This window comes from Phalangium opilio, unplaced genomic scaffold (assembly GCF_054372755.1).
Source record: "Phalangium opilio isolate 3A_F unplaced genomic scaffold, DU_Popi_V2 ptg000042l_1, whole genome shotgun sequence".
Lineage (NCBI taxonomy): Eukaryota > Metazoa > Arthropoda > Arachnida > Opiliones > Phalangiidae > Phalangium > Phalangium opilio.
The window spans coordinates 3,779,817-3,806,839 of NW_028324166.1; the positions used below are offsets into that span (position 1 = coordinate 3,779,817).

At 36.3% G+C, this 27,023-nt stretch overlaps 2 protein-coding genes across 2 annotated transcripts; both read right to left on the reverse strand.

Annotated features, from left to right (window-relative positions):
- Positions 1-18,240: 18,240 nt before the first annotated feature.
- LOC149678462 (uncharacterized) lies at positions 18,241-21,322 on the reverse strand. The gene is made up of 5 exons (XM_089837150.1): positions 21,157-21,322; positions 20,927-21,091; positions 19,879-20,020; positions 19,584-19,804; positions 18,241-19,522 (listed from the first exon to the last, which is right to left on the reverse strand). The coding sequence occupies exons 2-5, from the start codon at positions 21,086-21,088 to the stop codon at positions 19,214-19,216; spliced, it is 834 nt and encodes a 277-aa protein (XP_089693276.1). The 5' UTR covers positions 21,089-21,091; positions 21,157-21,322; the 3' UTR covers positions 18,241-19,213.
- On the reverse strand, positions 21,151-26,306 carry LOC149678463 (uncharacterized). Its single transcript, XM_089835870.1, has 5 exons — positions 25,597-26,306; positions 24,328-24,801; positions 23,684-23,979; positions 21,613-21,689; positions 21,151-21,223 (listed from the first exon to the last, which is right to left on the reverse strand). Exons 1-5 carry the CDS (start codon positions 26,024-26,026, stop codon positions 21,151-21,153), a joined length of 1,350 nt encoding a protein of 449 aa, XP_089691996.1. The 5' UTR covers positions 26,027-26,306.
- Positions 26,307-27,023: the final 717 nt, after the last annotated feature.

Here is a 27,023-nt window from a genome sequence, read left to right on the forward strand (position 1 = left end):
AAAATTTGTTTAAGAAGATCGGATTAATCGTTATTAATATGTCAAACTGAACGTTTTTACAAAGACAATAAAGTTAAACCAAATTGATGGGTTGTTATTGTTGCATTTTCAACATGAAAGGTAAGCCTTGGTCTCTTTCAAATTATGAATTGCAGTGAAAACGGTTTGCCGCCGATGCTTCGCTTTTCTTTTGTTTTCTTAGAATTTACCACAGAAAAATGAAAATTTTTCTTTTCTTCTAAGGTTCCGTTAAACTTTGGTTGATGAAAACCATGCTTTATGAAAAGAAATCTTGTAATTTCGATATCAGAACAGTATTGCTAAATTCATTCGGAACTATATCAAATAGAACGTTGACGTCATTTTTGACCTATTCACTCTAATCAGTCTATATATACCATTGAGTTGAGAAAATTACCACTAGAGTGGCCTTTCATCCGCAAGGATGTAGACCAAAATGAACTCTATCACGCGCTTGTGGCGCTATCCCGGTGCAAAAAAGAGAACTAACAGAAAAGGCGGGAAATTTGACTAATTTCAAGAATACATGTAAAAGGCGGAAATTTAAAGTTCGTTTTCGAGATGGCGACACCATCGTTTGATAAACTTGGTGCCTGTCCGTCCGTCCCAGTGCTTTAAAAGTTGTCCCCCATTCCCCCAATAAGCAGCTTAACGCAAAGGCCACTCTAGTGGTATGTTTCTCAACTCAATGATATATACTCTGGCGGAAACATGATGCGTTCGGCCAGGAATAGATTTAATATTAGAAGTAGGAATGGAGAAACAGAGTGATCTGGGCTTGCGTCAAAGTCCCGGACCCCTTCCACGGGATGGAGGGGTATAAAAGAAGAGGCAGGAGGGTCATAGCGACAGAGGTAAAAAGGAATTACGTATTTTTCGCCGTCCCCGTTAGCAACGTCATCAAAACGTAGTGTAAGTGAGCCAATAAGATAATATAAACTTTTCGCTTCGTGTTTAGAGGAAGGGGCTCTATACTGGGCCATACGTCGGACTGAAGTGAATACTAACCGTTCTCCATTCCTATTTCTAAAATTAAATCTATCCCTGGTTCGCCATTTCGTTTTCCAAATAAAAAAATACGACACTGACATAATTTTGGCCTAGTGACGCTATATGGTCTATAGCGGAAATATGATGTGCTCCCCATTTCCTTTCCTCCCCAAAAATAGGATTTTGACGTCATTTTTTGAGTTTTGACCTATTGACTCTATTCGGTCTGTAGGTACTCTGGCGGAAACATAATGCTTTCGCCATTTCCCTTTCCCAAAAATTAGGACATTGACATCATTTTTGGCCTATTGTGTAAAGAACTTTGTTGCCAAAGGTACAACGGGAGGGTACGTTTTAATTTCACTTAAAAAGATATCGAATTTTTTTTTAAAAAAGTTGTTGAATTTACCGAAAGACAGACGTATGCATTTGCACCCTATAAACTACACCGTTCCTTCATTTTCGAGGGAAAACTGAGAGAGGTAAGTTTAAACCTAATAATAACAGTATTTCTTTAACCGCCGTTCTAATCGTTTAACTTCGCATAAATATTCTTCTGATTTTTTTGTTTGGCTTTCGATTAGTTACCTAAATTATTATTTTATATTTAATTATATTTTGTACGATTTCGTGGATAATTTGAACGCTTCTTCATTTAAATTAGCTGTTTTTTACGGCCTTTCTATACGTTTTGTTTTTACGATTCAGGTTTTCTGGTTTGCTTTGCGAAAATTAATTAAAAATTAATACTGATTACAGGCTAACGAAGTCGTGGGTAAGAGATACTCAGAAATATTATCGTGGGAATGAACTTGTCATTATGTTTTTATTAATTGGGGCTTTGAGCCGAATATAGGCTATGTACAATTTAAATATAATTTTAAACATAATTTTATTCTCTACAAAAATGAAAAAAAAAAAAACTATTTTCGATGGAATGGTGGTGATCGGTCAGCAGTCAGAATTGCATACCAATTCTATTTCCTTTTCATCAGCGTCTTTAGTCCTAAAATTGGGTACAATGAGTCATTAAGGTTACCGAGGTGTAGGAATAAATAAATCCTAATAACAAACATTTCAACTAGGCCTATACACAGAGAGATAATTTGATTTCCAAATTTTTGTAACTTACTTTATAGGAGAAAATTTGTGCTCTGCCTTTAATATCCATGGGCTCAGAAGCTCTTTTGGTGTTTTTGGATTATCTGTAATTAAATTTCCAGTTTATCAGATGATCTGAGATAATTATTTTTGAACTGTAATGCGGTGCTATATGGTGTTGCCCGCCATAAGAACAGTATTTTTGTATCAATACATTTGGGAAACAAGGACGAAAAATTATTCAAGCAATACACTGTCTGGTGTCCAACGAGGCAAGTTTGTATAACACCCCATAACGTGTTAAGGTTCGCGTACATTATAAAATATCGGGTGTTTATGATAAGTGTGTCAAAAATTAAAGGATGTGTTCTTGGGTCTGACACTCATTTGAGTGAAAAATGTCAAAGAACATGGTTTAGTGTCTGAGTGTATGGGCCCCCAATTATTGGCCCCTAAAAGAAGGAAATTGGCACACAGTATGTCAATGTTACAAGCCCCGACAGTTAAAAAAACATTTTGACTCATAGGGTTTTGAATTTATTTGTTCGTGAGATATTAAGGTGACTCGAAATTTTAGAGTAGAAATAGAATGACCCCTTGACCCTCTTAAGTAGTCTCAAGTGTTTATGAATTGTCACGTCAGGTTTTGGTAAAAGAAAGTTGCACTTACTGAAAGGGCTGGAAAATGTAATGGATAAAATGCAACAGAGAGTGAATCCAATGAACAGGTACCACGCTGGTGACAATCGGTACAAAAACATAACTCCCGGTTCAGCTTCAGAACTGAAAATAAATAAGGCGTCAATAGTCATTTTTAATTACGATGAATGAAATGCGCTAGAGCTTAATTCTGACACACTCCTTTCACATATTCTGTAAAGTGCTTAAATTCCACAAAAGTACGTAATACCATAAGTATATAATACTTCTCTTCTGGTAATACTAGAAGGGTAACATTCTGTATCCTCAAATTACTTTAGTTATGTAACATGATTCTTCCCGGGCTCATGGCACCATTTTGTTTGCTCTCCTGCAATCAACCCACAAACCTTAATTGTCTTGCCGTGGGACAAAAATCCACAAGCGCATGCGCCTTGACAAATACTTATGCGCTAATATAGTAATGATGAGGGGGAACTATTTATCACGTATGTACGTGATTCGGTTTAGTAACCTTGTGCACTCCAAGGGATGATGTTGGGAAGAATCATGTTACAATTACAGTACCCGCTTTGTGCAGTACACTTTTCTCGAAGAGAAATATTATTATTAAGCTAATTATACTTATAACTATATTTAAAATACTGAAAGTCCTCACCTTTCATTTTCAATGTTTACATCATAATCCAAAGTGTGATTAAACGTTTCGTATGGTATGAAACTGGTTGTATTTGTATGGCAAATATCAATATCAGATGGCTTTGTGTAGTTTACATTTTTCGTAACTGATATTGAACCAAATGCGATCCACGCGACAAACGCCATTGACAAAATTAATGAGCACAATACCGCCTTAGAATATTATCTCAGGTTAAAAATTTTCTAATTTATGTTAAAATTATTCGTGTTGTATGTATCTTACCCTATTGTTTAAAGACCTCTTAAACATTACGAGGAAGAAGCAAGCGCCTAATGGGCCATAAATGCCTCCCAGAACTATTTGAAACGTTCGCATAATGCCACCCATGAGAGGCATACACAAAGCAAATATTATAGACATCAAACCGAACCAAACGGCTGAAATAGAAATTATGAATAGGATCAGTGATAGATTTAATTTTAGAAGTAGGAATGGAGAACAGAGTAATCTGGGCGCGCGTCAAAGTCCCGGACCCCATTTCCCTGGGACGGAATACTATTTTAAACTTACTTCCGATTTTGCAAAACAAGACAGAGTACTTCTTGTACGTTTCCGTTGATACGTAACGCTGCAAAAAGTCATTTATCATAACCACCGAGCATGAGTTAATTGTTGATGACATGGTTGACAGAGATCCGCTAAATATACCCGATATGGCAATTCCAGCAAATCCGGGATATTTCGTCAATACTTTGACAATGTACAGTGGAACAGCCTGTAAATAAATTTTGCTTAATTGTATTTAGTGTTTATGTAGATGGGTATTAGTAACCGAGTTATCTAAGATACCTGTTCGTTATTATGTAAGATTTCTTTGGGTTTTCCTAAATCACCATCGCACTGATTAAAGTACGCAAATACCACGATGGCCGTGGTTAGAAGAGATAAATGAAACAAACACAAACAGAAAAATGCGATCCATGATGCCCTGAAAATAAATTACGAGCTTTAAAATAAAACTAAAACAGGACCGAGAGAAAATCTTTCATTCTGAATTTCTGATACACTGAAAAACTAGTGTTTTCAGTGGGATAGCAGTCTTAACCAGGGTTCAAAATAAGGTTTTTTTCCCCAGTGGTCATCCAGACTAGGGACCCTTGGTGTCTTGAATAATTAAACTAGTCCCAATTACCAGTGCCCCTTGCAATATCAGAAGTTTATAATACTTCTCTTCAAGAGAAGCGTGCTACAATTCCAGGTAATTGTAACATGATTCTTCCCAACATGAGAAAATTTGGAGAAAGGTTACTAAACCGAATCACATACGCGATAAATAATTCCCTCATCATTACTCTATTAGCACATAACTGATTTCCAAAACGCTCTTGTGGATTTTTTGACCCACGTCAAGACGTGGATTCTGGGTTGATTTCTGATTTATTAAGTACCAAACTGTTAAAGAATTCACCCCACAGTCCTACGCCCATCTGAAGGTTGATGAGTAAGACGGCAAACAGAAGGGTGAGCTTGTGAAGAATCATGTTTCATAACTTAAGTATTAAGAGCATACAGAGTGTCATCGTTCTTCTGAAAATATGCATTTAAGTTGAAGTTATTGAAGCAGTCGTTTGGACCACTGAGGCTTGGGGTTTGGATTAAAAAGCGGTAAAACGAATTTTGACAACTATTCATGGTGACCTGGGGACGCCGTATTGTTCCGCTTTTGAAATAAGTCTCTCCCAGTCACTCGTTCTCAAGACAATTAGTATATTATTCGCTGTGCAACTCACTTCTTAGCTTCATTGAGATTTTTAACTGCAAGAATCCTTTGCAGTACGTGTTGAGAAACTGAGCCCTGAAGAAGCGACGATATTACTCCATTTAAAAACAATGGAAGGAAAGTGTATTTGTCCGTATGATTTCCCACAAAACTGTTGAAACGTCGTTCAATTATTGCATTAATATTAGTTTTGCCCATTAATGGGTCAAGCTTATATAGGCGAAAACATTTTCTCGCCTATTTCTTGTCAATGTTTAAACGTCACTAACTTGAATCGGGCAAATTGTTTTTCCCTCGTTATCAGTAAAACATTGGCCAATCCACCATTTTCAATGACACCATTAACGGTGATTAAAAGCATCGATGATATCATTAGAATCGCTTGGAAAACGTCAGTAAAAATAACCGCTTTGATCCCACCCTGAAATAGGCAAATGCAAGTTTAATATTGCAATTAAGAATACACTGTATTTCTGGTAAATCTGCTATAGATTAAAAGGTGCGTTATTTGGGTCAGACTACCCCAAAGAACAGTGTTTTGGAAAACACTAGTAGCAAGACGAACGGTAATAGTTAGTATAGGGCGCTGTCGGTTAGCTGTGGCATAGGGGCTAGCCACCACCCCTCTATGCATTGTAAAGGCGTTAGATAAGGGGCAATAAGTCGCAAGATGACTTGGTCCAATTAGCTAGCTGAACTTTTTAAAATTCCAGATTCGAAAGAAAACTATTTTGTTACGTATATAGCTAAATTGAATTTATTCTAGAGATGGTTAAAGCTGTTTTGTAGAGCCCTTTCATTGAACATTGGGACCTAATTCAACTTACCGTGGTAGAGTATGCAACGCATATCAATCCGAGCGCCGTCGTTGAAACCCAATATGGAATATCAGTTATTGTTGACAGTGTTATTGATGGAACAAATAGAAATATGCCGCCATAGATAAGCTGCAATAATAATAATAATTAGGAACTTATTATAAGAAATTACAAACCAAGCATTACAATTCTCAACTATAAACGGATTTTCTATGCAATGGCAGAGATAAATCGGTTCCAATCCGATCTACGGTGCGCCTATAACTAGTACAGGAAGACATACAGCTGATAGGAACCATTGTGCCCCGTTTGTCCCATGTTAACTTCTATGCGGGTTTTGTGGGCGGGACTTCAGTACTATCTGTCACACGTCATAATTCGGAAGTCTTTCTCTATCTGTGATTTCATTGGTTGGCAGCAACGCGAGATCGGTTGTGCGTGCAAGGTGCAGATAAGGTAAAATTCTTCATGCTAATCACCGGTGATGTCAGAATTAGGAGGCGTGACGAATAGTACTAAAGCCCTGCCCACAAAACCGGCATTGAGATTAAAATGGGATATATATGAATGCACAATGATTCCAATTAGCTTTATGCATTCCTGGTCTCAATATTTACCTGAAGTATGAAATAAAACAATGTAAACAACTGCCTGAAACTCGAACCATATTTTCGTTCTAAAATCTGAAATACAAAATGTATTGTCTTCGTCAAACATTGCTTCTGCCCAATTTGTAGCTAAACAAAGAGTTCTATAAGAACTTACTTACCTCGTAAATGCTTATGTACGATGAACGATGAAAAACGGGAACAATGGCGTAAGCTGCAAACAATGGTCCGATGCTAAGACAAACATTCCAAGTACCATAAATCAGTCCAAAAGCCACCATTTCGGAAACATGGCTAACCATAGCAAAGGCATTAACGTATGTAGCCATTAAAGATAAACCAGCTGCTAGTGGCGAGAGAGAACGATTTCCCAACGCGTAACTTTCAACTGTTTGCGAAGTTTTCTTTTGACGACCATGATAAACACCAATTAGTATACAAATGAGCTGAACGAGACCTATTATGGTGTAGTCAACGTATCCCAACGAGCCACTCATATTGGTATCCTGAAACAGAAATGGTGAAACTAGTCTTATATAATTCAGCGTGTGTCTGAAAGGTCAGTAACTAAATAAGGGGTCTGCTTTGGGTAAAACTAAGTAAAATAAGATGACCCAAGGGCTGGGCTCATAATAGTAGCCACTTCGAATGATCGTAAAAGAAAAATCTTTCTTTCGACGTTCAAAAATGATCAAGGAAAAATTTGATAGTGCCAAAGGCGTACTTTGGCTCTACTACTACTACAACTACTACAGGGCAGGTAAAACTAAGAGCCTTATCTTAGATAACCATCATACGATGTGACTAAAAAATAAAAAAATTGATAGGACGTTTTTCCTAAAGAGCTCCATGTAAAGCCGATAATCTGATAGATTGCGCTTTTGCATGCTGCGAACGTAAACGCTGTAATTTTGGGTCGAAAATTTGCATTTAGGTTTTAATTCGCTAGCACCACCGTAATTTTTAAAACATTTTAGAACGGATGAACTTTGACTCTAAAAAAATAAATTATAATACATTAATCTGGAAAGCCATCGTATTAGCAGACCCCATAATAGCGGTTATTCCGAAAACGCAGTTTACCCGATACAGCAGTTCTCTAAAGAGCTGTACAGCCGGGTCTGCCGGGATGCAAAAACGGTAGTCGTTTATGATGGCGTAGGCTGCGTTATTTAACTAGATGAAGCGAGTTTAATTCGGCCAGGTTAAATTTCGTTATTTGTGATCCCAATAGTATTAGGTAAGGTTAGGTTTGGTTGAACTTGATTGGTAAGCTTAGGTTTCCGGTAACAACCGTATATCTTTGGTCCATTAATAAAAATAAGTTAATTATTTCACCAGCATTTTCAATAATGTGTAATTTGGCTGGAAAACTTCTAAAATCTTACAAATTATGAGCCACATTACCTTTTCCAGTTTGAAAATGAGAAGCTTAATGGTTTAATTAATCTCTCAATGAATGAAATTTTTATAATTAAATACTATTCTTAATTTATATTTCAAGGGTGATATTTAGCGGCAATTTTTTTTTTAAAGTAAACTTCTAAACGTCATTCGGTATCCTCATCTTTTAAGAGAAAACCAGCTGGTTGCTTTTAAAATGTTAATTCTTACTAACCTACTCAACCTATACTGTGTTTAACATTCGCCAATCTACGCATGTGCTGAAAGTAGACGCCGAGAGCTGGGTAGTGTTAGAGAAAGCTTAGAATATTATGTTTAAGTACGGGCATGCATGGTACGGGTTGGGTCGTTTCAACGGGTTTTCATTATATCGTGTGGGCTTTTACAAAATTCGAATTTATAGCAGAAAAGCCCTTTGTAATAGTCACAATAGGCGATAGCGAGTAACTTTAAAAATTATTATAAACCTTAGGTTTTGAATTGGGAAATTTAGTTGGACTTAGCATGAACACGCTTTCAAGTTAAGGTATCTTTTATTCGTACAAATTTAACATAGTTTCTAGAGGTATTGTCGTTTGAGGTCATCTCAAGGAAAGGTTTGATCTATATCTATATAAATCAAAGTCCTGACTGACAGACTGACTGATAATCAACGCCCAGCCAAAACCGCTTGCCCTTGAAGGCTGAAAATTTGCAGGAACGTTACTAATAAGTAGTAGGCGCGTACTAAGAAAGATTTTTCTAATCCGCCGCCATCTTAAAAAATGGCGCCCAGAAATGTAGAAAAATCTTTTCTATGCAACAAAGTCCGCGCGTTTCAACCGATTTCGCAAATATTTAGTACACTGGTTTCCTTTAACCTATAGACGGGCTGAATGGTCTTTCGGGTTCGATTTGTCGCCATCTTTTTAAATGGCGGCCAAAAACTTAAAACCTTCTTTATGGAATAATGCCCGCGTGAAAAGTAATAAAAAAATGTTCCGACGGGCTGACGGGCAACGCCGAGTGCCTTCGGTCTTAGGGTGCTACAAAAATATTAGTCATCAGTAAAAATCTACCCATTCTTTTTATCATTTTGATGGAAGTTCTTAGTACACGTGAGCGACGCCGCGGGTAACAGCTAGTAGTCCATATGTTCTTAACTAAATTCTGTAGTTACAAAATGTTTAACACATTCCAGTCAGTTTGACTAAAAGAAGACTTATCAGAAACATTATCATCAGTATAAAATAATTAAGATTAAAATTGAAGCAGAAATTGGAATTCACAAAATTTTGAAACGAGGATATTTGAAAAAAGAAACGTGAGGAAAAACCAAAATTTGACTTACTAGTTTATGATATTACTATACCAAAGTATCTAGGCGAGATTTTAGCGCATAACTTAAAAGCTATCTGCGACTGGCAAACCTAATTTTAAGCAAGGAGAGATGCATTAACTAAACTGTCCCGTTAGCTCTATGTATGCCGTTTGTTTTAAGAGAGTATGACATTAAATTTATTTATTTATTCATAACGTCTAACCTTGATGTCACGCGCAATAACGTCTGTTATATAATAATCTAGAAAAACAAACATACTAAATTTTAATTAATCGTTGAAATAGTAATTATAGGTAGGTAGGGAGCAGTGGGTGCAAAACGTTTACGAAATATTTTGAAACAAGTTGGGAAACCAAAATGAACCTCTCCCGAGTCGAGAGGAAATTAAGAGGTTTTTCTTAAATAAATTATTAAATAAATATAATTGATATTAATTATTATTTGAATCGTCGTTAACTTACCTTAATTCTAGTTAAATCGTTTTAAGAAACTTTATTCTTAAAATCATTTTAAACATAGCTATTGTTGACGTTTGAATTCAAGCGTATGCCTCTTTAACAATTTTTGGAAATTTAGGGTATATAAGGCGATAGATTCACTTTAAAAGAATAGAAAAGCCGCAATTGCCTGAACCTTTGGTAGAAGCCCTGCCATTGGTTGGGTAGACGTTTCTCGTAACCCTAGCCCATCGCCGCGTACTTCTTAATCCTAATGATGGGAGTAGAAGCCAAAAATTGCGTTCTGCGACCACGTTTGCTCAGATTTGCCAACTGCGAACGAGGTGACAGACACACAACACACACACAGATAGACACGTCCAGTGTAATACCTCTCCGTGACGTCATCGTCACTCGGATAGGTAAAAAATTTCATACGCCCTGGTGAACACGCCGTAAACAATTTTACGGCGTTGGTGACATGCTAATGGACAATATTAATATAACCCTTTATTACTGAATGCTGATTAACTTAAATGGTGGAGCACAATTTGTATATGGGCGTTTTTAAAATTAGAATTTGTATATCATTAAGAAAATTTAACTAAAATCCTACCTGTAATTGTATTAATAAACAACAAGACCACGGTTTTCATTATAGTGGTCGCTAATTCATTAGGTACGTACACTTACTTGTTTTCATATTAAATGAGGCATGTAAGAACTGAGTTTCGGTAACCTTGGAAATGTGTGTATATTTATTGACATAAAATTGACGAGAAACAAATTAGAAAAGGTCCTCCCTCCCCAACACTAGACATGTGTTTTCAATGACTATAATCGAAGAGCTCTATTGGTAATAGATCCTGGCACTAGTGAAGAAATTTGAGGATTTTATGCCGCTTCCATCGCGCCAGCCTACACTACAGAGAAACAATTTTGTCGAGTTCCAAAAACATTTCCTACCCTTCCCCTCAACCTAAAGCTGCGGAATACGCACGCGGGTGCTTGAATCTAGTTCGGCCGTCTACCATCGCGAACGTCTCACGTTTCGGAGGGAAAATTCAGAAACCGCTACCCGAGGGCCAACCGTTGGTGTCTTATCAAGAATATTCACTTTCGCCGAGTGAAGAATTTGATTAGCTCAGTACTTCTAGTCTCATCTCACTTCTGCTATAATTAAATCTTCGAGTTGAGGCTTTTGTATGTTTTCGATGACAAGCGGCCTTACTATTATAATTGAAATACTTCACAAAGCGTTGGGAACAATTTTAATACACTATTGTTCGCTGACAAACACGTAACGTTAAACGTAATCTTTCTGACGCCGTTAATAATTAATTTGAGGCCTTCTACAAGTATCTTTACCAAACAAAGGAATAATTATAATTTGAAATATATAACGCATTTATACATACTATTAATAATTGTCTTTATCTTCAAATTTGTTGAGTGCTTATCAATTCTATGACTAAATTCTGCCCGCTTTTTACTATCTTAGACCCAGTCAAGAACCTTTTTTTATATTTATATAGGGATAGATTTAATTTTAGAAGTAGGAATGGAGAACAGGGCATATTGGTCGCGCGTCAAAGTCCCGGATCTCCTTCCCCGGGATGGAGGGGTATGAAAGAAGAGGCGGATGGGTCGTAGCGACAGAGGTAAAAAGGAATTACGTATTTTTCACCGTTCACGTCAGCAACGTCATCAAAACGTAGTTTAAGGGAGCCAATAAGATAATTTAAACTTTTCGTTACGTGTTGGAGGGAGGGGCTTTATTCTGGGCTAGAAGTCTGACTGAAATAAACACTAATCGTTCCCCATTCCTACTTCTAAAATTAAATCTATCCCTGATTTATATTCATAGTAATTAACGTTATATAACGTAGCAATGTGATTTTGCTAGTCAAAAAATATCTTTCTTCATATAAAGCTACACTATTCCGAATAATATAGGCTGTATTTTATTTTCTTAATGTTTTTAATTGGATAAAGTGGAAAGAAAAAATTCCGCTTGACTGATTTAGCGACGTGCGCTAACCAAATGGTTGGATATATGTGATAATTATGTACTAGTAAAATATTAGTCACCAGTAGATGATAGATCTTATATACAGGGTGTCTCTGATAAGTCGGCCATAAATTGAGTTGGGTGTTCTCTGTAGGATTTTGAGTCAAAAATGTAACATCTATGACATTTTTCCGTGCGGGCCACTGTTTTGGAGTTATGACTCGTGTGTTTTAGGGATGAATCCTTAATTAAATTAGAAATCATTGTCTTAATCAGTTTCTTAGTTAAAACTAAGGGGCCATCCGTAAAATACTTAAATCATTACTTGAAAACAGTGGCGAGGATGCCAAAATGTCATAGAACATTTTCGAATCAAAATTGCCCAAAGAACATCCCCCTTAATTTATGGCAGACTTATTAAATTAGAAATCATTGTCTTTCAGTTTCTTAATTAAACTTAAGGGGTCATACGTAAAATACTTAAATCACTACCTGAAAACAGTGGTGCGGACGGAAAATTGTTATAGAACATTTTCGACTCAAAATCGACCAAAGAACATCCCCTGAATTTACGGCAGACTTATAAAAAAGACTCTGTATAATACATATAAATACTGTATACTTCATAATTTAGCGGTTTATAAAACCTTTCTGTTTAAATACTAATTATACACCAGATAAGTCACGGGTAATAGCTAAGATTTTAAAATTTGAATTTATAAAAATTTAATTTTTTTTAAATATAAACCAATATCATCAACTAAACAGAAAGAAATACTTTCAAAATTAATATTCAACTTACGGTATAAGAATCTGAGACACTCTCTCGTTGAATTCCTAGGTCATTAATTGAACGATAAATGAATATTATTTTAAGATAATAACGTCGACCTGAAAATATAAATTTCTAGAGCAAACTTAGGTACGGTATATTTCCAGTTTGATTTGGGGTTTTCGTGTTTACGAAAGAAATTTTATAATTTACACGTTTTTCTATGCTTTCTTTTATATCCTTTTTGCAAATTTAATTATTGCTCTATAAATCTGACAAATGTAAAGAAATAATCCAAAAGAATTAACCATGCAGGTACTGTTGCGTTGCATTTTATTTTATGAAATTTAGTTTCTACTGACACAAAAACAAGAGTTATATAATATATATCATAACAAGCAACGTAATATCAATTAAATACGACACTTATCATCATCGTAACGCTTCATTTCTCATTCAGTAATCACGTGATATTATGTAAGTGCTAAAACAAGAGCAATTTCAGAGTTGAAAGTTAAGCTTTATAAAAAACATGTAATTTTTCGAGAAAAAATTAATTGCTAAAACGTGCCAAATTTAAAGTTAAAAATTTTTCTTTAAAATTTATATTCTAGCGGCCCTTATTTATTAGTAAGTTCAAAATCACTTGTCGTAAATTGCATAACAGTTCGTAAAATAAAAACTCCAATTTATCTAATAATTAAAATTAAGTAATAGAATTTTAAATCAAGATCATTAATGGCGTATTTCCGATTGTTCACCTGTGTTCATTCCAGCTGGAATATGACACATTTTGCTAATAACAAATTGGTTTCCTTAAATTTGATCTTGAGTAATTAATAAGTTAGTTTTAGGCTCTTTGATAATCCAATATCTTTGGAATTTCAATCTTTTATTCACTGAACTCGGTGCAGTTGCTTGAAGTTTAAACTTAGCATGACCTTTATTTCATACAATTGCACGGGTTCTGTTATTAGATGCCATGTGCATTCGGTTATGCCGACAAATTCATAGATGGCGCCTTAAAAACCTTTTTGAAGTGTTTGATGTTTTGCATGACATCACAAACGAAAGAGTTACTCCAAGTGTTAAAGCCAAGATTTTCAAAGTTAGTTTTAGGCTCTTTGATAATTCAAGATCTTTGAAACCTTTCATTCACTGAACTCAGTGTAGTTACTTGAATTTTAAAATTTAGCATGACTTTAATTTCGTACAATTACACGGGTTCTGTTGTTAGATGTCGTGTGTATTCAGTTATGCAGAAAAATTCATAGATGGCGCCTTAGAAACCTTTTTGAACTGTTTGATGTTTTGCATGACATCACAAACGAAAGAGATACTTCAAGTGTTAAAGCCAAGAAGGAGAACGTGATTCCTGTACCATAAAGGAAAATCAGGCTTTCGATATCCTTAACTGATATCGGTGCAAAATCGTCATGTGGTTTGTTCCATATTATGGCATCTAGGCAATACCGAGGTTTCAAAACATCGCCAAATAAAAGTTTGCATTCAGACCATGTCTCAACGCTGAAAGATTGAAGTACCACCATAAAGTTATAACTTATGTAAAACACAAACAATATTTTGTATTGCAACAGCTTTACTGGTAGCTTGTGTTATAACTTCACCGTTCACGAGAATGGGTTTTTAAGTTCTTCCTTCACGGTGTTAAGCCTTTGACAGCACTTCTCATCACTCATCAGTCTTTGCAAATCTGTTTTACTACTAGCTACCAATAAAATCATGCAGTGAATTTGAACAACATATGTCCATATTAAATCTTAAATTATATAAAAAAAATCTTGTGGAATCCCCAATACACTTTCCAAATAGTATCACTTAAATAATATAAGTAATTTTGGGTTCTGAGGAAATCATGCAGCTGAGGGGTAATTATGATACTTATGCTTGCACCTAATGATTTTTATACCACCATATTTTCAAGCAGGTCAATCTTACACGAGGTTTACTTTCTCGACGTTCTTTGATAGTGAGAAATTATAGGAAATTCCAAAAAACACGAGGTTGTTGTCGAAGGGCGGTGATATGTAATAGCTATTGACGTATCGTAAATTGCTGCAAATTTCCTGATTCGCCGACAGCGCAATTTCTATGGCAATTGTAGATATGACGAGGAATTTCCTGTTTTTTCCTTCGATTTTCGCGATACTCGTGAATTGGTCTCCTACAATGAGACTTTCAAAAGACAATACTGAGCTTGGTGGTAATCGTTTCAATCGTTCGCAGTGTCCCTTCGAATTAGAAGATACCTAACGAAGAGCGGAAGTCAGTTATTCAAGTGGCAATATTCACTAATCTAATCTTCGTCTTATAGTCACTTTTCTGCACATGAAAGCTAGCTCATCGGACCCCACTAAGAACAAGACATTTCGCCAATCCTGACGGACGAGTTGTTCGATGTTGTCCACCGTATCGTACACTTTTTCGGTGAAATCCGATTTAAGGTTTCCGGATGTCTCAAGAAAAATGAACGTGGTAGCGATTAACCAGACCATGGAAGCAATGCGCCACGCAACTGATTTCAAAACGACCGTGTACGCTGTGAAGTAAATCTCTCGTAATTACATATGCTTCTCCCGCACGAAAAAGCTTAGCTTACGTTCGAAGAAGAAAACTAAGACGTTTTGCCACAACATTTCGATAAAAATATGGAGAAACCTTCGACAACCTTGCTTTCTTGGAGTGGCAAAAGCCATGATGAATGACACGGCAAATAAACTCATCATCCAAGCTAACACGAACTGTTGCAATTGCCAAAACAGCGTGTTATTAAATTTTTTAACAATAAGAAATTAATTCCAATTAATATTTTACCGTGCCTCCCATATCAAGAAAGGACAGAGTTGGATTTTTCGTCATTTTCGGGATTGATGAGACAATGACGCTTTGTACTGTATCAAACGCGCTCGTTATTCGACGATTTACGAAGTTCTCCACTCTCAAGGGTAGCAGCATCATGTCTATTGTCTACGGTTTGAAAGGCATGAAGGTGTAATTTTTAATTTGTATAATCAGAAGGCAATAATGTCACTGGTGAACAAATTTGAGTGTTTTTGGACAATGCTGTGGAAAGAGTTTGCTGGCCCCTGAGAAAATGACGAAATCGCGGGCCCCGTAACACAGGCCCCGGGAAAACTTACCGAATCGCGTCCCCCTCTCTGTTTTGGTAGACTTTCTTCGTGCGTAGCGTTCTGATTAGTAAATTAGTCGAGTGCCAGAATGTTTTACTGCCCACTTCCCTCCTTACAGGCCCTCCCCAATGGCCATGTTCAGCTGGGGAAGGGGCAAATGCTGATGTCTTTTCCAGTATATTCATTTCTGCCTAGAGGCTGGGTTTCCTCCATACTTCTAGTCCTAATCCTACTTCTTGTATTACTAGTCATGGCGTTTTCATACCTCTGGTAATTCATCCTGGTCCCGAATCGTGGTCAAATCCTCTTGAGGAATGGGAACCAAATCAACACTAACAACGTAAAATTAATATAATATTAAATCTTGACAAAAAATAAATAAATTAATGAAAAATTGAAATTAAAAAAAATGTCGATGGAGATTTACCTTAAATTGAATCTTTTTCTAAAACTTTCCGTCACCGAAGAGTAAAAATTGTTTGTTGTTTCTATACCCACGGTTTCCTGCAAGAATGTATACTAAGCACACTAATGTTCTACATTATAGCCGAGGGGCAAAGTCCCTCGCAACATGCAAATATACCTTAAATTTTATACATTTTGAAATAATGCATATCCTTACCTCTATTATTCCAAACCTTAGATCAAACATATCGATCTTATTGTTCTTACTCAAATGTTTCGGAGCAAACCTTTGAATTCAATCGCTCTCCCGCATTCTCTGAACGCAAATTCTGTATTCGATATTTGCTTATAATCAAAATCCAGATCAATGACAAAATCGATTCTTTATTTTTTCCACAAAGCATACGTATAATTTCCACCTGTCAAATATGACAAAAAATTTGAGGAAGTAATTTAATATGCCGCGTGTTGCGTTTCGATGTCAGAAATTTCATTAAATATTTTATGAATTGAAGTCCTACTCAGTGTAAAACGTGAGACCGGAGGGGTTCAACATTTACAGGAAATCTCGTGCGCTTCAGGTGAAGTATTTGAGAAGAAATCACTACGGCATTTGAGTTAAACGGCAAGTTAACTTGCTAGCACGCTGATACCCATTTCCTCAACTTTCAAACAGAACTTTTTGTGCCTTATGAAAGTTAAGTTGAATTATTTTTTCGTCAAATTGGCTTGAGCCAAATTATTGTGATTGACTGATATTGATCGGCTTTATTCATTAATTATTTATTCACAAAGAAAATATCAGGAAATAAGTATTAAAATAATAAAATATAAAAACATATAATTATATTTCCTATTAAAGTAAACGCAATGAACGCTGGTCAAGTCCGTATTAAAGCCACAGATCGTTCACATTATTACTATTAGACACTTTATTATTTTGATAGAACATTACACTTCAATTTATTTACATCTAGTAATAGTTTGAATTTAAGGTCAGTTGACCTCGAAGAGATCACTTAGAATTGGTCGTTACTGACTTAGACTTAGTTGACAAAAATATCATAACGTGATTCAAAAATTATTCTATTATTTTTAGAATTAAAAGAAACACATAAAAGTGTAATTGAAAAATAGTTAAACAACGAAACTCTTATAATATCGTTTGCAAAAGACACTGTTGTCAAGCGCAATATCCAAAAAAACATTTCTTATGTTTGATCTTGGTGAGTGATTAATGCTACGATGAATGAATATTTATTGTGTGAGATAACAAGAATGACCCGAAAAATTAGTTTTTTCTAGAGCAAACATAGGTTCAGTTTTTATTTGGAAGTCGTGTCTTCGAAAATATTTTTACATTTTACATGTCTTATGCAATATAAATTTAATCAAAGATTGAAGCGAAGATCATCCGAAACAACATACTAGATGCATTACATATTTTTATAAAATATAATTTTCTGCTGACACTATACCAATAGTTATTTAATATACCTCAAATAACGTAGGAACAATTAATACAACTCTATCAAATCGCTCGAAACATCAAAATTCATGTACTCTACAAAAGTTATTCTGTATTCACAATCCATCGAAACAAAGTAAACATAGAAAGGGTGAAATTCATAGAATTTGAATATTTAATTATAAGTTAATATGTTTCAAAGTAAATTAGGTTAAAGTGGTTTTTGTTAAGCCAAGGGCTCCCTTTCACCAAAGTCAGCAGTTGCTTAGGATAAATTTTTAAAAATGGCAAAAGCTTAACTGTGTGTTTAATATGCACGGTGTTTCTGAAAGTTTTGTCAGTCTGGACCACCATTTTGAAGTTAGGATTGGGGTGTTTTACTTATTACCATCTAAATTTAATTAAGAATATGAAAGACAATGCTAATTAAATTTAAGGGGTCATCCATAAAACGCTCCAAACTTAATTTGATAACGGACGGCAAAATGTCATAAATCATTTTCAATTTAAAATCGACCAAAGAACATCCTTCTTATTTTCTGACAGACTTTTCAGAAAAAAGTTGCATAGTTTTCTACAATTTCCCCTTATTTGTGGTAAGATATCACAATTATTGAGATTGCTAGCCTTGATGATAAATTCGGTTATATATGGAAAATCACAATTTGGCGTCTGAAAATCTTTTTTGAACTTTTTGGTTTCTTAGACAAAGTCAGAAAAGGAAGAAAAACTTCAAGTGTTAGAGCCGAGAAGGAGAAGGTGATGCCTATAGCATAAAGGAAAATCAAGCTTTCGATATCCTTAACTGATATCGGTGCAAAAGCGTCCTGAGGCTTGTTCCATTTGATGACATCCAGGCAATATTGAGATTTGAAAACATTGGCAAGTAAGTATAAGCATTCGGACCATATCTCAACCCTAAAAAGAGTACAACATTTTATAAAGCTACAGTCAAATGGAAGCTGGTTCGAGAACGACTCGAGCATTTTCCTATTTAGACAGTGCTTAGGGTTTGATAGCACCAGACAAGGCGTTGCTTTCGAAAATCTATGACGTTTCACGACATCACATCAGTACAAGCTCTCTCCAACATAAAAGCAAGAACCACCACTAGAGGCAGTGTGAGTCGGCTAGCCTCATTCGTATAGAGCTGTTTCAATTCGTGGGGAAAGGAGAGCTTTTGAGGCGGGGTTTCGCCAGTCCCCGCCTAGGCGCCATATTGTGCGGGAAATTTAGCATAGAGTTCTTCAGCGGCCCGCACGGAGGGAGGATGAAAACCGGCTCCGTTTAGTGGCAGGGACAACTGTGACGTTTCCCCCCTTCAACTGATATAGCTCTATAGTGAACTCAGGCACAGTCTGTCGTTGACTCTTGGCTCGAAACATACAAGGGGGTTGATACATTGCCGTCTCTGCGAACTCTCATGATACAAAAAGACTACAGTGCAGGCGCCAAAAAAACGAGATGGAAGACAAAGTTTGACCACCCGTGTCTTAATTATATTGCAATGGCCTACTGGGTGCAGGTAACCGATATAGGTTTTTATGGTAAAATCATGCAAATACGTATCTCCTCCCTCCTGTGATAGTTTTAATAGATAAGTTCTGAGATGGACCAAGTCAGTCTTACATGAGGTTGACTTTCTCCAGGTTCTTCGATCGTGAGAAATTGTAGGAAATTCCGAAAAACACAAGGTTGTTCTCGATGGGCGGTGAGAAGTAGTATCTGTTGGCATACCGTAGTTTGTTGCATATTTCCAAATTTTCTGTCAGTACAAATTTCATAAACATAGCGCTTATGACCAAGAATTTCCTGTGATCACCCTCGATGATGTTCGTGAATTGCTGTCCATAAATCAGATTTGGCATCTGTACCAATGAGCTGGGTGGTATTTCGTTAAGTAATTTGCGGTGTCGGTTGAAATTAGTGTTGGCCTACAGAAGAACCGCAGGCAATTATTCAGTCGGTATTCACAAACCTCTTTCTAATAGTTACTTCTCTGCGTAAGAAAGCCAATTCGTCAGAACCCTCCAGGAACAAGACGTTGCGAAAATCCTGACTCATAAGTTGATCAACGGTGTCCACTGTATCGTACACCTTCTCTGTGAAATCTGATTTTAGTTTCCCTGATGTCTCAAGAAAAATGAACGTGGTCGCGATTAACCAGGCCGTGACAGCAATGCGCCACGCTATTGCTCTCTGTACGACTGTGTACGCTGTAAAATGAGTCGAGGATCAATTTCAGACGTATTCCATCTCCTATATTTATTTACCAAAGAACTTAGCTTACGTTCAAAGAAAAAAAGTAGAAGGTTTTCCCACAACATCTCGGCAAAAATATTTAGAAACCATCGACAACCTTGATTTCTGGGTGTTGATAAAGCCATGGCAATCGATACCGCGAATAAACTCGTTATCCAAGCTAACATGAACTATTGTTAAAGACAAAATAGGAAATTACTATATTTTATAACAACTGTAGGTGAATTGCGGTAGTATGTGCCGTCTGAACAGCACTACAGCCCCCCATTCAAACAAATGTATATGAGCCCATGAACGCTGCATGTCTAAAGGGACCGGAAACGGATAGATTCATCTCTATAGCACGTTTGCCTTATAAAAAGAAATTATAAAAAACTGTACGTGTACTTTTTTCAATAGACCCAACCAACAAATCTTTTGCATTTTTTTAACGGCTCAGATCTCGTTCGCGGGTTTTGAGGCGAGAAAGGGATAACCGGATTGGCTTGATTTTGCCATGCGCAGAGCCCGTTTTACCTCAAGAGTCCAATCAGAAAAATAAGAGATTTATTTTCGTCGCTCAACGACAGATGGTACTACAATCAACTTCGTTAGTCACGTGATCCTATCCCTTAGATGGAGACGAGACCAAGCCAACTTGTTTATTTGTTGGTTGGGTCTATAGGTCTATGAAGAATCACAATAGACCAACTGGCCTTGACTGGTCTGCAGTTCACATCCCCATCCCTTCCCCTGACACTACTCTAGAGACAACTCGGCTTTCACAGTGGAAGATGGACGTTTTCTATAGTTCCTTTGGAGATCCAGCGTTCATGTTTAGCCACGAAATCTCATCCATAGACCTTTTCGACGTAACCCTTGGTATCGGGTCGAACAAAGGGGTTGATACATTGCCGTCCTTTTTCACTCTCATAATAAAAAAGACTACAGCACAGGAGTCAAAACAGCGAGATGAAAGGCAAAATATTACCCCGGTGTCTTTCCCCTTTAGTTACATCGAAATGGTCTATTGGGTTGCTATCTTCATGGGGCTCAATTAATGGTTAAGACGGCGCTGATTGCAATCTACATTTTACCGTGCCTTCCATATCGAGTAAGGACATAGATGGATTTTTAGTCATTTTTGGGACCGACGAGATAATGACGGTTTGCACAGTGTCAAAAACGCTCGTTATGCGACGTTTCGTACTGAAAGAATTGAAGTTCTCCACTCTCAACGGATACAGCATCAAGTCCATAGTCTGGTTGGATTTAATTATGGTTTGAGTGGCGTAAAATTGACTTAGTAGTGATGGAGTGTTCATACCTCTGGTAATTCATCCTGGTCCCTAATCGTTGTTAAATCCTCTTGAGGGATGGGAACATATCCAACACTAACGACATAAAATTAATATGGTATTAATAGTAGATATTGACCATAAGGGTGTTCGGGTTTCTCGTCCACTTTTCAGCCATATAAAGTCTCGTGCATTATTTATTATTCATGGGGTCCTGGATTAGCCTCTAAAAAACTCTTCATTTTAAAGGAAAACGTCAGGTAACATAACATTATACGTTAAAAAAACTGGCTTTTTCTAAATATAAAAGGAAAAAAAAATAATTTTTTATTACAAAATAGTTTTCATTTAATAAGTTATAAAAACGAGGACTATTGTGCCGCCATTGGTTTAGTGGCGTCTGCTAAATCGAACCACACTGCTCACTTACAGATGGCGGCGCTCGTGGCGCGTCTGCTTTTTCTGTCATGACAATGAAGGCTTACCTTAAATTGAACCTTTTTCTATAACTTTCCGCAACCGTTGAGTACAACTTATTAGTCGATTCTATACCCACGGTTTCCTGTTAGAAAAAAAACCGTATATTAATGTTTTAGTTGAACGTTAATTTCCGCCTGTGTTCAATCAATTGATTTGCAAACTTTGAATTCGCTATCTCTAAACTAATTCAACTGTGAAAATGCGGTATAAACGTATTTTTTAAAGAATTTACGAATCTCTGGAAATTTTTCGTTAATTTTTGCAAATTTTGTGAATAACTTCAATTTGTAAAAACATAAGTAACTTACTAATTATTATGTTACTTATGGTAAGAAATAAACAAATTTGTCAAACAGAGGCGTATGAACGTTTCTCAGATTGGATGGGGTCTAAGACTAAGCCTCATTTCTTCAATACCTTTCACCTTCAACGTCACACTAACCTAACATCAACTTCCGGTAACGAAAATATTTAGATATTTTGTTTTGAGGGGGCAAAATTTACTAACGTTCCAGAAGGTACTATAAATACAGAAGCTGTTCAAAAAATTATTATCGTACTTATAAGTACTAAGTAATAGACATGTTTTAAAGATTAGAATTTAATTTAGACTTTTCCCTTAACTATTTCTTCAGTTAATCCATTTCACATTCCAATTGCCCAAACTAAACTGTGAGAATTAACGTAGGTGAACGTTAACTCAAAAGTAGGATCTGTTATACAGATGCGTTAATTACTTGTTTATTCTTGAGGACTAAAATAATATTACATGGATATTATATTAACGTATTAAGGATGTGTAACAACAGAAGAAAATAGGGGAAGAAGCTATTTCGCGAGACGTCACTTTATCTGTTTTTTTTGGCGGGAAACCGCGGATGAATACAAGAAACTATTTTCTTCGAAGGTTCGTCTGCTATCCAGCTGAATGCTGATTTTGATATGGTACCTGACTTCTTGAGTTTACTATGGCCGAGGCTTAACGAGTCACTCGAATTTGGCGAAAAATCTACTTGAATACCTTTAGTTTTGCCTTTAAAACTTGTCTGGCTTTTCTTGTCACTAGTTTCACGATATACTAAATTACACTGGACAGAACTATCCATTTTTAACTCTTAATTGAACGATAACTTTCAATGTCAATCTACCCGGGCGAAAGAAGGACGGAAATCGTCGTCTATACTCTGTAGTTCGGTTTCTCACGGTATGGTGGCGCACCTTCAAAAATTTCTATCGGTTCTCTGCCTATCTCTGATTGGCCAATTTAAAGCGATAGCTTGTTTCTGGGAGAGAAGGACGACTTGCACTAGCTAAAGGTACGAATACGTACTTCCCCTATTTTCTTCTGGTAACAGTGAAGTTCTGGTTACAAATAGACATAAAATTGCGTGGGACTAAATTTCACTTAATGTGATTAACCTAAAGTTTTGAACTTTTAAAAAACATATAACATTTAATACATTCAACGTTTATCAATTACTAGCTGTTATCCGCGGCGTCACTCGCGTGTAATATGAACTTCCATCAAAATGATATAAAGAATGAGTAGATTTTACTGATGACTAATATTTTTAGTCACTCGGCGTTGCCCGTCAGCCCGTCGGAACATTTTTAATTACTTTGCATGCGGACTTTATTCCATAAAGAAGAGTTTTTAAGTTTTTGGCAGTCATTTGAAAAGATGGCAACAAATAGAAACCGAAAGACCATTCAGCCCGTCTATTGGTTAAAGGAAACCGGTGTACTAAATATTTGTGAAATCAGTTGAAACGCGCGGACTTTGTTGCATAAAGAAGATTTTTTTTACATTCTGGGTGCCATTTTTTAAGATGGCGGCGGATTGGAAAAATCTTTCTTAGTACGCGCCTACTACTTATGAGTAAGGTTCCTGCAAATTTTCAGCCTTCTAGGGCAAGCGGTTTGGGCTGGGCGTTGATTATCAGTCAGTCTGTCAGTCAGTCAGTCAGGACTACGATTTAGATATACAGTAGATTACTGCGGTCACAGTGTAAGCCCATATAAGTTTTTAAATTTTCAAAATGTATCATTTTGAATTTCTCCAAGCGCAAATATAACAAAGCTGAGAACCCCTGAATAAACTCCGATTATGAAATCTTTCGTTAATACGTAGGATTTAAAAGTTCGCAAATGTTGGATTGGAGATGATCGCCTGATTTTATAAGAAAGATACAACAGAAGCGTAACATTTTTGGGCCTCTTGCAACGTTTCACCTCCGATGTTCGGTTCTGGACAGCGGTAATAAATTCCTCTTGTTGAGCATTCAGTCTGGCGAGTGCGAACGAAACCATCAATGAAATTGCAAAATGGAATATAAAATGTGTTGACAGATAGCATACGCCAATCACATCACCTATATCGATAAAATCAAATGTATTTGTGCCCCTTTTAACATCTTCTCAATCTTAAGTAATAGGTAAATATATAAAGTAGGAGGAGCTAATTGAAAAATATAACAAATCGTCACGAGTGACGTTTCTAGTGTGGAAAAATGACGCTCGCGCTCAAATTCGTAAGATCATTGAAAGAATGCACGTGAGGAAATTTGTTTTAGTTTGAAAAAAAAATCCTCACGAGCATTCTACATCTAGACTTATGTCTCGTGCAAAATTGCGCGCAACTGTGATGACGTTTTCTTATTTTTTGACAAGTTGAGCAAGACCAAATACTTTATATATTCACCTATTGTTGATAGACTTACCCGTTCTATAAATGAAGGGTAATCTAGGAACCTCTATGAAGAAAGCAACCATCCAGTCGAATACCCAGAAAATGTAAAGTATTCCGAATGAATCTTCAACTCTCTTTACCAGAACTAAAAGGTCCGTGTGTCTACGAGCCAAATTGACCAACTGTTCGTCATTGTCCGGTTTGAAGCTCATAAGAACATTCTTAAACATATTTAGTTTGTCGTATAAAACATCGCAAACGACAATGACGAAAACGTTTACAAGCACGAGAACACTCGTGACGAAAACGAAAAAATTTGCTTCAAAAAAAGCGATTGTTCTACCGAGCCATTCCACCTCTTGAATGTAAGTACTTCCAAAAAAGTACCACAATGAGTACTCTTCCATTGTTAGTTGACTAAGTACTCTGTTCGAATGAAATCCCGTGCGATAGGCATAGAATAATATGGTCATGATAACCAGTTTAAGGCAGTTTTTATATCTTCCTGAAATTTTAAATTATAATTAACATTTTCGAAAACGTGTGATCAAAAGTTGTTCTATTCAAAATGCATTCATTTTGCTGAACGTTTTATCGAAATTTGTTTAATCATATTTTTACAGCGTTAGCTGATTCAATCTGATATGAATAACGTTATTTGATCACTATGATCCAAGTTTTAAATATGTATTGTTTGACCAGTAAGATTTTAGCTTCATAATTAACCTCTAGTTAAGCATAGTTTCATTAAATTTGAAAGTTCTGGAAAAGGTTTCTAAAAAAAACCGTCATGCAGATATTTCTTCTTTGTGGACCCAATGACTACTTAGTTTTAGAGTCCCATAAAGGAAACGATCGGGTTACATAACGTTATACCTTGAAAGAACGGCCTTTTCCGAAAAACATAAGGAAAAATGTTTTAAGCAATTAATTGATTGGTTTAATTGTGTCTACTAAACAGAACCTCTTCCTCTACGGGATTGGTTGAATTCTCACAGGCTGAGAGAGGTATAGGTAAGGTAGGAGTAAGAGGTTCGGTTTAGCAGACGCCACATAAGCAATGGCGGCACAGTAGTCCTCGGTTTTAAGACTAATAAAATGCTAATTATTTTGTAATAAAGCTTTTTCTGTATTTTTCCTTTCATATTTAGTAAAAGTTCGTTCTTTTAAGGTATAATGTTATGTTACCTGAACTTTACCATGGGTAGCTTAACAAGTAAATCATATCTGGATGTAAATCAGAGCTAAAAGAACTAGTTTTAACATTATGGCACCGATCGCATGCAGGTGTAATATATACCTTTATTTGTTTTAGAGATCCGTTCATGCAGTGCTTGTTGTCGAACTGGAAGATTGAAGTCACAGATTGCTTTAGCACACTGAATTATATCGTCTTCATTAATCACAAGAACATTGAAGGTAAAGAGGCACACACAAACTCGCGTTAATTCGGATACGTTGACGAAAAACTCTGACATCTTACGCTGGTACATGGCATACCAAGCAGAGTATCCAAACATGTACAGAAGGTAGAATAACGTGGACAATAGGAGAAATAACGTTCTTTTTGGTTGACGTGAAAAAATGAACAACACTTTGATGATCTTTCGCTTCAGGTATCTCTTGCGCACAATCTCTTTCTTCGAACATAGTGGTTTCGGTAGTAATCCAATAATTTTCAATACAAATTTGATCGGATTCAGAACTCTGTATTTATTAGAACAATACATCGTTGATTTTTCTCATTCAGTGTTCCAAATTTTCTGATCATCAAATTTCGGATCAGTGAAATTATGGTAACAAAACGAGTTAATTGGTCAAAATGAAGTTGTCAGCCAGTTACGGGTGGTAAGTCATCAACGTAATTCGTCTAGAGGCTTGAAAATCAGTGACAAAAGTTTAAGCTTAGTGTCTTTTTCTTACACTTCAGCCTCAAACACACTATGGAACTTCAAGTCGTGAAGCGGTCGTGACAAACTGTTCACACTTGGTTTGACTAATTTTTTGTTGTTCCGATGTCGTTAGGAAATCTTGTGCCGGGACGTTTGCCAGGACGGTTTGTGCCGCGTCGTCAGCAGTCTGAAAATTCCAAAGAAATTTGGAGAACCGCACTTCAGTCCTACTTTCAACCCGGCGGTTGCACGGATGAAGCAATTATTTTTCCTCGATTGGGATAGTTAAAATAAGCGCAATAGTCAACGTTATCATAAAATTTCAAGTCAATTTATGATAGACTTTCATAGTTCGGAACTTGACTCCGAAAGTCAAACTGTACTCTTCATACTCAAACTTCAACAATACTCCATTTTTATCGTATAATATAATGCATTGCTTATCAACGCTTTGTCATATTATTTACTGTACGTGGCAATCGCATTAGAGAAAATTAATCTATTCCCAGTAAGAATTTAATCCAAGTTGTCCTAGCCAAACACGAATAAGCTGCATAGATATTTTTAATTGAAGTTAATGGGTCAGTCTCATTTAAGTCTTAAAATTGTAAACATGTCTATTACTTATAACGTAAAAACACAATTGAAAATGTTCAAAATAATTTCAAAATTTGACCTTTCTAATGGTAGGAATGTATGTTAATGTTACCAAGAAGTATTAGCGTTGGAGATGAAAAATTTAGAAGATTCACCCAACAGTCGTTCAAAGACACCATGTAGCGCGGACAGCTAGTAATCGGTTACACGTTAGTTCAACGCGATGGCGTTTAGTGTA